We start from the raw sequence: 17425 nt of genomic DNA, 5'->3' as shown, positions 1-17425 counted from the left end.
GATGTTCTTGTGCAAATAGCATGTATTAAGAACTTAGCTTTCCCAAACCTCCTGTTTGCTCCTTACTTCTGCTTGCTTTTCAAGACAGTATTACACAAATTTTTTGTATCTATTTGGATGTGAACCTAATTTTCTGTAACAGCAGGAGCATCCCATCCCCTGTCATACACCTGAACATACCATTGGATTCTCTGCCAGTGCAAATGCACTGTGAATTGCACAGTCTGTGTTTTTCAGCTGTGACCAGGCACATTTAAAGGAAATTTTAAGTTTTATTATTAGGCCAAATCAGCACTCCAGTAATATCACCATGCCATACTAGAAGTGTTTCAGAAGCATATTATTATGCAGTGAATTACTAAGTTTTGTGCAATTCAACTTATGAAGTGCCCCGTGGGCTCTTACAGCCTTTTTAGCATTGCAGTAGCATTTTCACCTTCACTGCCTTTTCATCACACAAGAAAAATGTGTAAATCAGTTTCTGTCTAAATAGTGTGTTTATTTATCTTCAAGTTACTTGAGAATACTACAAATTCTTCCCAGCATAATATCATTGGTTACTAGCCTTAAACAGAACCACTGGGAAAGAGGAGTGCCTACTCCTTTCTCACTTGCTCCAGACCTGAGGAATTTTATTTTTTTGGGAGCAATAGAAGTTTTTCCACAATCTATTATTGGTAGAAAACTAGATGGCCAAACATTTGCTTAACAAAAGGCAGTTCTTACAAGGTAGCCCAGTCTTTCACTGAGGACAATTATTTAATTGCTATGAAATTCCCAGCACATCTACTACTTAAGTCATTATTAAAACCTTGTCTTATATAGTTCCCGAAAGAGTAGAATTTCTGAAATGAATTGCATTTTTTTTCATTCAAGCACTGAATGAATGGGCTATTAGACTGTACAGTGTAACTTCAGAATGTTTGCTATGGCATCACAAACCAAGCAGAAGCTTAATTGAATTTCAGAAATGAGATGCTGCCACTAATGAGGAATATTGTCCAGGAGGGTACAACTTACAGAACACTATTCACTGATATTTTCTTCTTTAAAGTTAAGATTTATAACACAGTAGAAATGAGCACAAAAGTAATTCATGAATAATTGAGCTTTTTTCTCCAGGCTGTTATACCTTGTAGAGAATATTTAAAGAGTCCCCTAGGATATTACTTGTAGTTACATATAAGTGAAAAACGCATCCTCAGCTCCTAATATTAATGTATGAGAACATTAGCAAACATTTCACATGACCTACAAAGTCATTTAATATCTATGCATATTACCTCTTCAGTTTATATAAACCAAAGAACAGAAAAAACAGGTGCCCATATGAGTCAGCCTGTGACAATTTTAACTGGATAATAGATGGGTTTATCCACAGTAACCATGGATTTTGGTTACAAAGCACAGCAACATCTCTGTAGGTGTTCTGAATTTAAATTAAGACCAGTTGATTGCTTTCTTAATTTCTGAAAAACTTGCACAAGTTAATGCAAATATGAGACATGTTTCTCTCTACAGACATATAAATTTTGAACTTTCTGGCAGACAGATGTAGTAGCTGCACAATACAACTCTTTTTTAAAAAGTCAACTCTTGCTTTGCAAAGTTGTTATAACACTGAGTCAACCTGAAACTAAACCTGTGAATTGTGTGCTGTGCAAATGTGTTCAGGAAAGATGATGATAGAAATACTTGAACTTTCTCATAATCGATTCTAGGTAACGAAATCTTCAGTATAGCAAACCTAATGTTATTAATCTTTTTTATTTCGTGCTGCTACTTGTATGAGACATTCTCTGTAGTGCAGCATATTTTCCTAAGCATTTATTAATCTACTGAGTGCCATAAAGAGGACATTTCCAGTTCCCACTAGTGATCCTGACATATTACTCTGTATTGCTGCATTATTCTATACTGCTGTGTCATGCATCAGTGAAAAAAAAAAAAACAACTCTGGTAGGATTGTCATAAAGTGTAACATTTGTAAATTTTAGTCTGGGTGTATGGGGCACTTTAGCTGCTTTTATGTATTGCAGTTTCAGTAAGTGTAACTTTTTTACAGCATTGATTACACCATGGAGGGGTTTAATATCTCCTTAGGGGTTATGCTCTAATGCACATGTGCTTTCCATGGGCTTGCAGCAATAGACATTGTAACTGCAACCACAATGAAAACTGCATAGAGTTCTTCCATCTCAGTGGTACAAATTACAGTGACAGGAACACCTTTAACAAGAATTCCAGTAAGCAACAGCACTGAGGAAAAAAAATTAATCTGTTCATGTGCTGTTTGCATAACCAACAAAGAAGAAATTGTTTTTTTAAAGGCTATTATGTGGAATGTATTAGAATATGCAAATATACTTGGTGTGTGCTGAAATCAGCCACAGATCTGGTGACACTGTATCTGGCAAAACATCTAATTGCAGGCAGTTGTTCTTTTACAGAAAATTGTATAAAGAGACATTACAGGAAGGACTATAATCCAAGCTACTTTCCTCTCAGGCCTGTGATCAAACAACAGCATTTTGGAATCATGTTTGATTTCTTGCTCATTTTTCCAGCAAGTGCTAAAGGAAGCTCAGACTTTAAGGCAGCAAGTAAAAGCCATAATTATGACTTATTAAGCAGAAACATATACATGACACTAAAGACAATGCCATTTAACAAACTGAAATAGAATCTTGTTCTCTACAGAATCCTTTTTTCTTTTTAACCTTGAGGTAATAATATCACTCTGAGTTTCCACGTATTTTTTGATATGTATTAGTAGCTAAGAAGGGAAAAAAGGGTAATCTAACAATCTTCAGAAAGATGAACATGTTAGATATTCAGATAATCAATTTGATATTTTGTTAACTCTAGATTTTTTGAGTACAAAAACTCAGAACAATTTTTTTTCTACAGCAGTTTCATAGCCACTGTTTTTCATAACAACACAGAGTTAAATTGCTTTAAGGATTCTAATGAAATGGTTTTAAAGTATATGCCAAATCTTTATGAACCAAAAAAGTAGTGTAAAACATGAACAAATTGACTAGATACACATAAATATATATATCTCTAACAAAACAGCTTGTCCAGTTTTCAGGTTTTATAGATAATATTTCAAGAATTAATAACTATTACAAAGATTATTTATGTACAGCAAATTAATTCTATACAACCAGTTGGTTTGACTGACATATGATTGCCCTACAGTTTAGCAAAACAGCAATGAATGAGAATAAGCATATGGGAATTATGTTTGGACTAACTGCAAATTTTCCCATCAAAACTCAGCTGTTATTTTCAGCCACTGTGACATAATTCCATATTATTTGCAATAATTACTTACTAATCATTCTAGAGGATACCAGCTGCATATTTTATCTATGTCTTTCAGAACTGCTCTTTCAGGAAAACTGCTATTTCCAAACTGTCAGTGATGTGATTGGGAAGTATATTCACAGCACAAATTGAGTATGGCTAGTAGAAGAAAAGCTCTTAAGAAAGTCCTATTAGGAATGATATTGACTGAGTATGAATTGGTATTCCTCCCTCTGAATTGCTGTGGAAGCATTACTCCAGCACGATGCACCTACGTTTTGGATAAAAGTAGAAGTTAATGTTAGTGTAGCTGATCCCAATGCAATTTCCCTGCAATGCAGGAGTGGTTGCTATGCCACTGCCTCATTTAATGTGGGTATTATGCTTATAGTGCTCGAGACTTAATCCCTGTACCACTGAAATAGACTTGAATTGATTGAATGTAACATAGTGGATCAAGCCCCAAATGAGAAAAATGTAAACTAAAACAAAGTTCATAACTGATTTAGAAGGAAACATTACATTCTACTAGACATCTCATCCCAGAATTCTTGTACCGTGCTAAAGGCAATGGAAGTCACTGGTTATTAACTGAAATGTGGAGTAGAACACAACTAATTGATAATTATGTTTAATTTACATTGATTTTGATATTGTGAAATACTATTGCCCTTTCTGAAAGGGCACTTTGTGTCAAGATAAATATAATAAACCAAAACCTGAAAACCTTCGTCAGTACCTCCTTTCGTGAATCACGCTTACCCCTAATTTACAACTAAACCCCCCTCTAATTCTCCTTTAAAAAATATATTGTGTCTTTCATAACAGATGTCCACATATTTGTTCTCTTCCCTGCATTTGCTTAGAAATTTTCATCAAAATATCCTTGACCACTTCACAAACATACTAGATTGCACCTTACTAAATAGGCATGGTAGCATTTTATAAGCAATTAGTAGAACAAAGGACAAAACAAGAAGAATAAGGCAGCAAGAAAAATGTGAGGCTGTGCTTTAATAATTACCTGGCTTGTATCTGGCTCTGTCTAGCAAATTGCACTTAAGGCTTATTAAAAGATAATGTGGAAACAAGCAGTTTTAATGGGTTTATCCTATTCTCTTGAGGATGTTGAAACCAGTATCAAATGTTTAGTTTAGAACTAATGCACTTGTCTGTAAGTGGAAATTTACCTCTGCATCTATAGGAGAAAAAGACACTAGCGAATCTCCATAACTGGAACAGTGCTGAAATAAAAGACTCAGTCTTCAACCTAATAAAACAGAGACTAAGAGAAGAACAGCTGCTGTGTGAGGAAAGCTTTTTAAGAAGTGTCTTAGTGTGAAGTTTAAGAAGGGGCAAGATCAAATAGAGCATGCAGGTTGCTTCTTATTTTTAGTGTTCTTTTATTCAAATGTTTTATTCTGGTTGACAAAGAAAAATAATTTGTTTTAAGAAAGCTATTATTGGTTATAGTTTCTAAATGGAACTAAGTCCAAAATATAAGTGGATTCACTGGGTGATTAGCTCATAGAATTCAGGAAGAGGTGCAGCACTTAGGTTCCACTGCTACTGTGTGAGCATTATGCAGCTCCACTCCAACAGAGATAGGGGGAAGAAACTTCTCAAGCAAAGACTGGAAGTTTTCCCCAACCAGCAGATGCAAAACTGCATTAAACAATGCAGGTCCTTTAAGAGATTTTCTGTGGGGATGAAGTCACATCTTTGCTTAGGGTAGTTTGTGTTTTTTTCCCCTAAGCCAGAAAATTATTTCAGACAAAAGATACAACTCTAGTTTTTGTAAAAATGTGAGTTTTACCTGGTAAAGGTCAGTTATCAAGGACAAGAAGAAAGAAGCAGCAAAATTTTCTTCTGGGCTGAGATACCTATTAACTAGAGAAGAAGTCTTGCCTGCCCCTTGGTATTAAGACTGAACTATTTTCCTGCTGCTCCAAGTGATACATGGCCCCTTCAGCTGAACAGAACACTTCTCTCTTCAACTCATTGGTTTGTGGAAAGGACAGTGCCATGTAAGCTATAAATAAGCTATAATTATTAATCAATAGAGGGTTCATTTAAAGCATCATTTACAGTCCTATAACCTATCTAGCATGGCAGTACTAGTACAAGCTAACAAAAAATTGTCTTGCTCACAATTAAGCAATGTTCAGGAAAATTTTAGACACAAATGTTTTGCAATCAGTGACTGCCTGGGTAAGAGCTAACAACGGTGTTTAAGAACAAGATTAATATTGACTGGTTAAAAACAAAGAATAAATAAGGCCAGAGCTTTCCTTATTAAATATATGGGGCAACATGCACTGCAAGTATTGAAAGACCAGTTGAAGACTAAACAATGAAGTCAGGCATTCACTGATGCACTGCATTTTTTTCTAGTAACATCTGGTACCACAAATACACCTACAGTCAGACATAAAGATGCTTTAACTTACTGAAATTACTACAGACTCATACTGCAGTAGTACTTATTGTTCTGATTATGGTTCAAGAAAATGGATGACCAAATGATAGATACAGTGGACATGTCATACTAGAGATCTCTGAGGTAGTTCCAGGTAAGATTACACAGTGATACAGCACGATATGACACTATGAAGAAGTATTAACTCAGCCCCTGGGAACAGTTCTGTCCACCTCATCTGTCTTAATTACAGTGTCTAATTAACTCCAACAAAATAATACCATTTGGTATAGCTACAGCATGTTTTAGGCAAGTCTGGAGAACTCTGTATTGCATATGATAAGTGTGGACTCTCGTACTCACAGAACTCAGCTTCCTAGGACATACAGTGTGTGGCAGCTGTTATTGAAATCACTGTCTGTTATGCTGACCAAAGGACACACTAATTCCCTCTTCCTCCAATCATGTCAACCTTCAATCTTATTATCTGCTGAAGGAAAGTTTAACCCCAACAATAATCTCCTTGTCTTTGCCTTTACAGACTCTCTGAATCACCCAGGAGACTAAACAGGGCTCTTTATTCCTCAAGTTTCAGAAAAAAAAGAGGATGGAACATATTTGTTCAAATGTGCAAATGCAGAAATGAGGCTGACTAAAATGAAAAAGTTTCATATTTTCATAGAGATGAAACCCTGTGTTCTGGTGGATGATGTCCTCTTGTCCTTTCCAAAACCTCAGCCTCACCTCCCCAAATCTACTCTGTAGTCACCCTTTAAGTCAAGACTATATTCTGTCTTAAGGGGAACTTAGTAAATTGTAAATTTGAAGGGAAAATAGACTTGAAATCTGACATTAAATGGCATGACCTTTCTCTGGGCAGCATTAGGCTTTTAGTAGTTTTTTTTTTCTATGCTGTCTATGCATCTGCTCATGGACCTGCCTCTTCTCTTTCAAATCACTCTATCAGCTTCTGTTATGAAAGAAGCATCTGTCACAGGAACAGGAAAATGGTGTCTCCTTATGCATTGTAGACAACGGCAAACTTGACAAGAAAATCTATATTAAATGCATAAAATAGTGTAAAGACTTGCTTGTTCTTCTCCTACTTTTATAAAGCCTGGCACTTCAGAATCTTAGCTCTGCAGGATTGAGACCATCTATTCCTATATTTACACAGCAGCTAATTAATATCTGGCCTGATCCTGGTCTTGACTTCTGGCCACTACCAGAATTAGATTATCATAATAACAGCAATTAGGATGTTCTCTTTCTAACAGGCTGGATAGCTTCAGACATTTGACCTGACCTATTCAAAAGTTAGAGATAGGAAATATCTGAAAAAGACATTTCTGAGGACACAGAATAAAAAAGATACTTTCGTAATTGCCTGTGTCATTTCAACTCATTACTCTCACGTAATCTTTTAACCTTTGCATTTTCATACTTGTAAAGGAAAAGATTCCTTACCGTATGAAGTCAATAACAAACCACTTGCACTGCTGGTGAAATTCTCTCTCTGTTCTCATTTGTTTGTAGCATAGAGAATAATTGGGGGACCAGACAGTAAAAAAATATTACCATCGTATAAGATCAGATATACTTATGTAAACTAAATGCCAAACAACAGCATATAATCTATCATACAAAGCACTGATACTTCATGAATAACCTGCAAAGAAGCAAAAAAACCCTAAAGGGACCAGGTCTAATGAAACCTGTTGTCAAAGAGGAACATGTGATACCTTCTCCATGCAAAAATCTATACATGAAAATAATCCCGAGCTCTGTAGATAAAAAATTGAACTGGTGTGAACTCGATTTGTTACAGTTTGCCTAAAGCTTTTGACACTATACAAAGGCTAGACATTTTTATTAACTTAAATTGGAAGAACATCTAGAATGAAATGATGAACTCAGTACCAGATTTTACTACAGTTTGGTTTCCAAGGCATGTCAGCTTGGCACAGTGCAGCCCTGATCTCAGCCGCTGTGGAGACTTAAACTGAGTTTTGGGCTGCCCTTTCCTCCCTCATCAAAAAAGTGAGCTGCTCCCCCAACAGCAGTTGTCTACCCTGTCACATGCCAAGATGCTGCCCTAGTGTTCACAGAGACACACAGCTGCTGTGCTCTTCTCTAGCAAAAGGCCACTGCTGTGCAAGCTGCTGTCCCCTCTGTCCTCTCCATTTCACAGCAGCACTCTTCCTAGCTGGACTGTCCTGGGCGAGGATCAAGGGGTCAGAGAGGGCAGAGGGGTGTGATGCCTGCTGGTGCCTGGCTCACAGGGCTGCTGGGTTGTACTGCAAAGGAGGTGGGCAGTAATTTTGCTAAGCAGCAACTGCAGCTCCATACATCCCCTGAGCAGGTACAAGAGGCATTCAGCTCTACGGGGAGAGGATGGAGCCTGAGCAGCCATCCTGACCTGTGCTCAGGGAAAAGCAATGCAAAGTGAAAAAATTCCTCAAGTATTGGTCTTCTGTTAGGGGAAGGAGTTATGACATAGTATTTCCTAAATTTATTCTGATGGGTGTGGCTGGATATATTTGGGAATAAAATAAGTTGAGTAAAATTAGAAACAGGATCTTGGGCAAGCTTATTTAATCTTTTTTTAGCACATGAGGAATCCTTTTGCAAACAATGTTGGACTAGTTCATTGCTTCTTGATTGGATGCAGAAAGGAATCAACTTTGTAACACAAAAGATGCTGCTTCAGGAGATTAATACTAAATTGGATCAGGCAAAGATTGCAATCACAGCCCTGGACACTGTGTATGAACAGATGGCAGCCTATGTTAATAACTTGGAAGGCAAGAGTGGCATAGCAGAATGCAATGCATTTTAATGAACTCCATTAAAACCATGAGGACTGACTGTGACCATATTTAAGGGATTGCTTCAAATCTTACAGAATTTGAAGCAAAAAATTTTGTTGTCATTAACAACTGAATAAAAGTCAGTTTCCAGAATATCTATGGAAAGAATTAATGCTTTAAAAGCCTGCAAAGATGGGGAGAGAAACAGGATGCTGATCTATATTTTGGGACTAGATTTATTGAGGTTCCTGTTTAGGAATGAAACCATAGAAGGTGAAATTGCATATATCTAGAATAATTTATACTAATTTCAACTTACTTTGATTATTATTCATAGACAGGAACTGTTTCTCTACTTATTCTTGGAGTGACTTAGAATTTCTAATGACAAGAATGGCATTTGCTCTCCTCAGAAAGGCAGTATCCACAGCAACACAGAGATGAGACCATATGCAGGGACTGGTTTGGAATAGGCACAAAAAGTCAAGTGCCTCCTAATGAGTCCTCTCTGCAGAACTAGGATTAATATTAGCATTAATATTTGTTTTAATGTCCTGATTCAGCCCAACCATCCACACTTCATACCTTGTATAATTAACTCTTCCTCAGGAGCTTCCTGTTCTATTCTTTTTAACCAAGTAACATACCATGGCTTGATCTGAAGCTGCTTTTGGAGTGATCAGTATGCTCTACTTAGCAAATAGAGTGAATTGTGAGTAACCTTGTTGCAGTACAGAATGTTTATAGTTCAATGGCTAAAGCACTACAAGTGCTGCAGTGCTCAGGGATGTCCATGTGCAGACTACAACTACACATTCAAAGTTATGAAATCGTGGCAATTAGTGGCTATTAGAAATCCTTAGCAATCTGTGCTAGCTATCTCTAAGGGCAATCACAACCCTGAGCTGCTGAACAGCAATTTTCTGATAGCTGTTCCTGATTGACAGCCTCTCCAGATAGAAGGTTGCTCTCACTGCTGTAACCAGGTGTGTGTTCTAACACAAAAGAGTGGCTTTCATTTGGACTTTATGCATCGTTCTTGGAAGGTTTTGTCTTCATTGATCACACTCCAAGGGTGATCTCCTGCCTGACATTAGCTTTCTCAAACTTGTACTTCTGGTTCACTCCAACATGACTATGGAACATCACTTTCAGGCATTAGTTTGAACATCTCTTCTAATCACATCTTAGATTTCTCATGTCATCTGTTGTCATATAATTAATACCTTCCTATCTTTTTCCTATGCTGTGCTTAGTGTGCAAGTTCCACATTCAAAAATAATTAACAAAATAAAGTAACACAACAGCAGATGGACAAAACAGTTCTTCCATCAATAGCCATTCTCTCTCCCTTTATCATCATAAGAATCTACCATATCATCAGAGCACCACCACATCACATTAGAAATTCTGGAGAAAATAATATAAAAATGAATCTTCAAATATTCAGTTTTTAAATCCTTTAGGCCTGTTGAATTGCATTGTTGTTTAAATTCAACCTCCCACTTTGTTTCACCCCTGGCAGCCTTGCTCTGCAGTTAGCAGCAGGCCTGACTAAAGACAATGCCAGTTTCATGCAGGTATTTTTACTTGGTTTTCTGCAATAACCATACTTTAATGAGTGAGTTTGCAGCCATTAGCTGGAGACTATCTGCTATATAGAAACAAAATGTATATTTTAGCGATGGTTAACCACAGTCATATCTTAAGGGATAAAATGAAACTGCATTTGATTCTGTTGGAACTAGAATGAATACAACCTGCCTTTTAAACACAAAAAGGTTCAGTTATAAGTGTGTGCTTGCCCCATAATTTCATTCTGTAAATGTTTCTTATGTGCAAGACAGTAATTTTCAGCTAGTAAGAAAAATTGGAGTGTCTACAATGCTCTTTAGCAAACATACTTGTGGGTCTTTGGATATTGATGATTTTTGTCAGATTTAGCTAACAAGAAAGAGCATTTCGAGTTACAGGTCTTTTGTCTTCCACAGATAACTTCATATAGTCACAGTGCAATGATTTGCTTTCTTTATAACACTTCTTTTTCACTAGCCTATGAAGCATTTTAAACAAGTATGCCAGAAAGCTCTTATCACACAGAGAAATCTGATGCCAGGTGTCACTGGCAGTGGCAATCAGTCTTGCTGAACTCTCTAGTGTAATTAATAGTTTGTTCTAATTACCTTCCAGAGCATATTTCATGTCCAGGGCAAAGAGGGTCCACATAATTTCAGCACTGATTTTTCCCATGTTCAGCTCTTGAGGGAACCTGCAATCAATCACATTACATCAGTTCACCTGCTGCTAGAAATTATGCTTACAGCTGCACAGCATAAAGGCAAATATTTCCACAAAATAATCCCCCTAGTATGCACTTACTGTAGTTTATGTTTTTGGGGTTTATTTTACAATGATATAAACCATTCAATCTTCAAATAAAAACGTCAATGGTATGAGTGGCCTGGGTAAGTAATTAGTTGAATGTGGCACAGATTCCCTCACGTGACATTTTAAATCAAGAAACCTCCATCTATCTTGCAGATGACTTCTCAACTTTAGATAGATCAGATGGCTTATGAAAAATCTGCAACAATTGGCTCATATGTTTAGCAGCTACAGGTTTTCCTTAATTCCCTTATTACTCTGGAAAAAGGTGAAGCTGACTGTGAAGCTATGTTGATTTATATTAGTTGAATCCAAGTCACTTTTTGAGGATTTTCACCTCAAGGTATGGATAAAACACTAAAGGACATAAAAGGTAGTGAAATGCAGATTTTGATTCAAAAATCTTAATTTTGGTCTTATGCTTCATGTCATCTTTGAGAAACAGCCCTTTTAAGACACTTTCTCCTGTTATTTTCTCCCAACTTTTTCATAGACCCCCAGCTGCTTCTTATTCTATCTAAAAGAAAAGCTTTAATCTTTCAGGTACCATCTTCACTGTTAGCTGCTAGAACAACTGACATTTTAGTGACAGACACTATGTTTTATGTCATATTTAAAAGGAGAACTATTAGTTTAACAAAAGGCTGTCCTGAATGCAGGTGTGGGATGTTCTCAGGGCAGAGAAGCAGATCAGGGCAGGTCATGCAGAGCAGAAAGTACATCACAGATATTCCAAGTGGTGAAGCAGTTGGTTATACCACAGGGCTGCACTGGGAGCCACAAGAATACACTCACAGTTCACCAGAAATACATAAAATGAGAAAATACCATATTCATGAGGAAATACACAGAGATGTGTAGCTTTTTTCTTGAGTTTATTACACCACTTTACACTAGCAGAGACTTTGATCTAAAGCATTTTGACCTTTTAAAAAGCACTAATCAAATGCAGAAAATATTCTGTAATAAGTTTTGTAAAAATGTAAGAGTTTTTAAAGTTCTTCTGGACAAAGAAAGAATGAGAATTATGTGCAACTTTAAAGTGGTAGCAGTATGATCTAAGTAATGTGTTCTTTCTAGGGACATATTTGACCCTGATCATATCAGCAAAGAAAAAGTACTTAAACTGCTCATTAGCTCTGTGACTTTAATAGGAAGAAATTGCTAGCTCAGTTCACTGAGACTTCTTTATGCTAATGACTGCTCAATTAAAGAAGTTTGTATTAATTCTGTTAACACAAAATTAATTGCTGTTCAAAAGCTAAAATCTATTTCAGCTGTCTTAATTTCTTTACCTCCAGTCCAGTCTGAGTTCTGTTTTAGCACCAGACTTGACCTTTGACAGTGCTGCTCTGAGGAAATATTTCACAGTTGATTTAATATTGACACTGTCTTTTGGCCATAATGTAATGCTGGCCATAATGCAAGGCTGGCTCTGCTCAAAATGCATTTGTTTGATTAATGGTGTGTGTATATACATACCTGTGCATGCATTTTAACTTGTGAAAATATATATACACACAAACTGCAATTATCTGTGTTGTGCAAATTATTGCAGTTCAACACAGTATCCTGGATTCATCTCACCTGACTTATTTAGGTGAAGTCTAAAACTGATGATAAACCAGAGGCTGATGAATATTGCACAGTCATCATACTCCTGGGCATGATGGAACTAGCATAGGTATGGTTGCAGTGTTAGCATAAGTGAGAAGCTGACATAGCTCAACAGACAACAGAAGCATACAACGTCCTCCACACGCTAAAGATAAGTGGGAACAGAAGCAGTTGTCTTATTAAAGGGAAGGGATAATCAAAGGTTGGGTTCTAAAGCATCTATACAAGTAAGAAATTTTGTATTATTTGTATTTTATAACCTTATTTTTAGGTAAGAAGACTTTTTGTTTTCAAATGATTACAGAATTCTGTCCCTAAGCAGCAAAATGACAGAAATTTCCCATGCAAAGCTCTACACATCACACTTTCTAATCTTTGTAAAAGCCACATATTTTCACATTTCCAGTGAAGCAAAAGGACAACCAGGAGAGTGCTCTGTTAGTCATTTTGTTTTCTCTTGCTACAGTTATTTCTGTGGCATAGGCCATAATTTTCCCAATTTCTATGTCATTCTTAGAACAATACTATAAAATCTCAGTTTATCCAAAACACCTTCCTCACTTGCACTAGTCTCTAATCCTCAACTCTTAAATCAACCATGCAATAGCATTTAGTAGCACTTTTTAATAAACAGGATATGTTAGGTTTTCATGAGAAACAAATTAACCATTAGGTTGCCCATATGTGATCATACCCACATATTTCCAAAAATACCAAACTGCCTATCAAAGACAGCCACTTAGGAATGTCTTCTGATTATTGATTTTAATTAAGCAAAAACCTAGTGAAAACTGCTCTCACTGGCTAGTTCTAACAAAGGGCTATATATAAAACCACAGATCAATGGGAAGAAATTGAACTCAGCTCAAAAGAAAATGAGAAGAATCGATGTATAAGCAAAACATAAATAACCCCCCAAAGCATTTATCCTAGATAGTTCTGCATGTCTCTAGTTCAACCCCAAACTAAGAAAATCCTATCATGACAATTAAAAATGCTTTTTCTTAATTTGTGCTGTCAAATCTTCAGTCTGCTACAGTTTGAGACTATCAAAGTCCCTGAACCTCAGATGCACATTCTCAGAATAGCTCATATTCCAGACTTGGTGGGTTCAGTCTCATTCAGGTGCTAAATCCACTGGTCCTGGTGGTCACTTTTGTGCTGCTCATGCAGCAACAGGTTAGACTACATCATCTGTGGACTGCTGGCCATAGTCACTGCTTCACTAACCCCTAAGACATAAGTTGTATCTGATTTGGGAAAATATGTATTCTGCTTAAACTGTGAGCAAAGAGTTAATTTATTCTTTATGTTCTATCTTCCATCAATCCAAAGTTTTTATTTGTAACCAAAGTATTGTTACTTTCCTTAAGAAAACATAACAGGCAAAACAATTCATGCAGTCTATATAACTAATCTGTTTTTACAGCATATGATACATGAGAAAATGAGTGGGTGTTGTCAAAGAATGGAGCACAGCTTTGTTACACAGGAAAATGTTCACAAGTTCTATGAAAGAACTGATATTCATATGTTTCCATAGAATGAAGTGCAATTGACAATGGGAAATATTACTGAATCAAGAAAGAAACATCAGATACATGTTCCATCATCAAAGAAACATTCTAGAGTTATCCTGACATAGTCCAATTCATGATGCACTGTTCTCTGAATTTTTTATCTCCCTTCTATGCTTTTTATTGTCTTTTTTTCCTTGAAATATGTTTCATAACTCACTGACTCATAGGTTATGATTAGGCTGTTTCTTCAACATAAGTTACTATCTTCTGCAGATTATATGTGCCAGTTGTTTCCATATTGTGGAATGGGGAGGGAATGTATGGAACACAGTGTGATTGCAAGGAAACAGAGCCTTATATTGCAAAGACCTAAGGATCAGTAAAAAACAAGTTTTAAAGTCCCACTATAGCTGGGGATTTCTTAAATTTCTACTACAACATCACATTTGACTATTCTGAGGATATGTGCTATGCAAATAGGGCTTTTTAAAAAAGATGTGCAAAGGCACAAAGTTTAGATCTTGCCTTCAAAATACACAATTATGTTTCAGTTGAAGATTTTGTTTTTGATTTGTTCCTTTTACTAGAATACATGTTTTATTTTGATAGCAATTTCTTCTGTCTCACAGTGTGTATAATGCATATTTGACAAGTGTCAGGAACTCATAGATTTGCTTGTGAATCATGTTTCAAACACATTTTACATTGTTCAACTACTAGAATTAGAATTTTACAAATTAAATACCAGACCATGTTTTTCTCTCAAACTTGTCAAATTTTTTATGTCATATAACAACTACAAGTGCCCCCACTCTCCCACTGAATGGTCTGGTCTGGTCTGTCAGTGGCTGCAATGCTTGCTGGGGCAATCATGTCATGTTTCATCTGGATTCATAATCTGATACAGTTCAAACTGCTCTATCACAGCATAATTTTTGCCTCTAAGGTAGATATAAAAATAGAGTTTCCAAAACTGGTTGAGGAAAAGAATTCTGAGCAATATTTTACCATTGTGAAAACTCCTATCAGAATGCTTGAAGCTCTCCTGGGGATCTTCAATAACCTCATTTCTACAACAGGATTCAAATGGATGTACGCCTCAATATTCCACTGAGACACTGCATGGCCATGTATTTCTGAGAAGGAGTCATAGTTTTGCAATATTCTTATGTATTCAACTTATATTTTCCTTTCATCCATTTTAATCCATTTTCTTTTCTGGGGTAATCGAGGGGGAAGAGGCTGTCTGTCATTTTTTCTCAACAGTTTTTAGATGCTGTTCTTGTGTGAAGAGAATCTTTTCTTTTAAAAATATATCCAAAGAAACTCTGAACTGTTTTTCAAGTTTTTTTCCACCCACAGCCTCTTCATCTTTTGCTCCTGCTGTCTACTACTTCTCAAAGACATGTTATTCCCTGTGTTCACTCTTCCAGTTACAAAACAACAGTAAAATTGGGAGAGAAGTCAGAGACACAAGCCCTCTCCCTTAATCTGTCCCAATTCTGTCCACTCCTGATTCTCTTTTCACATCTTACACAATCACTCAGCTGTACTTTAGGGAACCTACTAATCCCCTTAGAAGAACTCTGTTCTTTATCCCTTTACTTTCTCCCTCACATTTGTATAAGAATATAGCTAGAACAATTTTTAGGATAATTAACCCAAATTACTCTTGTTTAATTTCAATTAAGAGACTGAAATGAAACACATGTATGTATTTGTTATGATTAGATGTTTTATAATAAGTATATTCATTATACAGTCCATCAGACAAAAAGTTGAGCTTCTGTTAGTGGAGGAACTTCACACTAAGTTGTAAAAATGGAGTATACAGGAAAAGAGTTTTCTGTCCTCTGCAGAGTAAGAACTTACTCCTTAATAAGGACATTGCAGGAAATGATTGAACAGTGATGTGTATCATCCAGGACTGAAAAAATCCTTCATTTCTTTGAAGTAAAGGAAGGAATCACAAGGCAATGAAATATCTTCCAAATTCTCATTATTTCCAGGAGGTTTCTTTGTTAATTATACTGTGGGTCCATAAATACTATAGTGCCTTTTCTCAACAGATAAGTACATCCCAATGTACAGAGTGCCTTTCAGTATCTACTGTGTTTTGGCTGAATGAAACAGGCTTGTTCCTTCTCTGCTTCAAACCATTCAATTAAGTGCAACTGCAGATAACTCTGGTTAATTGTTTAGTAATAATACGGATGTAGGTTACAATTTTAACTTTAGCATAAGCCATCACAGCTAGACTATGCCCAGATTTTCTACAATTTCTTTGTAAAATAGCTCCAAAGAGCTAAAAGAACCAAAACATTTCCTTAGGGCCTCATCATGTCACATTTCAATTAGTGGGACATCCGTTTCTCCAGCTGTAATATGTGAGACATGTTCCTTTGCACTCCTTCTTTATATTTCATGCCCAAACCCCAGCACTCTGTCTCCTCTTTCTGTGTTTATCGATCGGCTCTCTCTTTTCTACTAGTGTATTAACCTTAAGTTATTTGACTTGTCTTGGTTATTGATTGTACCTCCCTCATCTCTTATATCTTCAATTCTGAGAAATCAACTTCCATCTCCAGGACACTGCTCTCCACTTTATAAATTTTCAAGTCAGTCTGGCTATGCTTTCTCTCTAGCCAATCATAAATTTGGAGAGTGTCTTTTTGCAAAGTTCGTTATTATTTTACAAATACATCTCTCAAATTCATGCCCAAAAGAGTCTCAGCATGATTTGAACACCATATGTGCTGAGATACTCATAACCATAGGGGAGGTGTCCCTACCCATAGCAAGGATGATTTGGCCTAGTTGATCTGTAAGGTCCATTCCAACCCCTAAAATTCTACGATTCTATAATATTAATACCATCACACTATTTCACTGAACTTTCCCTTCTAGCTATCCATTTAGTTCTCTTGCATAGTATTTTACCACTTAGTTTTTTGGGATGGTTCAGATGCCATGTGTCTTTAATGTTTCAAAACCAAAATATTCTCTTTCCGTTATCAGAGCACTAAGCTTTTATAAAACTATATCTATGTTACAGTCTGTGTAAACATATCTAGCTAGATTACATTTTAAATACAACTACTGACTCAAGTGTATTTTCTGTCCTATTTTATTAAATCCATGATTCTTAATTTTTACTGGGAAAGCAGTCACTTACTGGTTCAAGACTGGTGTATATGCTGTTTTATCTTCATCTATAATGGTGACCATCAGAGTAATAAGCTGTGCCCAGAAATCCAAATTCTTTGTTGTTGGTCCCTGTTCTTCTTTAGGAACTTCTTGCTTCTTACTCTGTTAAAACAATATTGAACATATTTTTATTGAAGAAATTTGAGAAAATATTA

The 17425-nt window shown here is 36.3% G+C and overlaps 1 protein-coding gene across 1 annotated transcript in view; it reads right to left on the bottom strand.

The window, feature by feature from the left end:
• UNC13C (unc-13 homolog C (C. elegans)) overlaps positions 1-17425 on the bottom strand; it is a 131170-nt gene that overhangs the window by 37674 nt on the left and 76071 nt on the right. The window contains exons 17-18 of the mRNA XM_009078702.1: positions 17239-17372; positions 10725-10810 (exon numbers count right to left, since the gene is read on the bottom strand). Of these exons, the coding sequence (XP_009076950.1) occupies positions 10725-10810; positions 17239-17372 (220 nt within the window). The remainder of the gene's footprint in view (positions 1-10724; positions 10811-17238; positions 17373-17425) is intronic.

This window comes from Acanthisitta chloris, unplaced genomic scaffold (genome assembly GCF_000695815.1).
Source record: "Acanthisitta chloris isolate BGI_N310 unplaced genomic scaffold, ASM69581v1 scaffold1307, whole genome shotgun sequence".
NCBI lineage: Eukaryota > Metazoa > Chordata > Aves > Passeriformes > Acanthisittidae > Acanthisitta > Acanthisitta chloris.
Note: the sequence above shows the minus strand (reverse complement) of the source record. Positions and strands in the feature narration are given on the sequence as shown.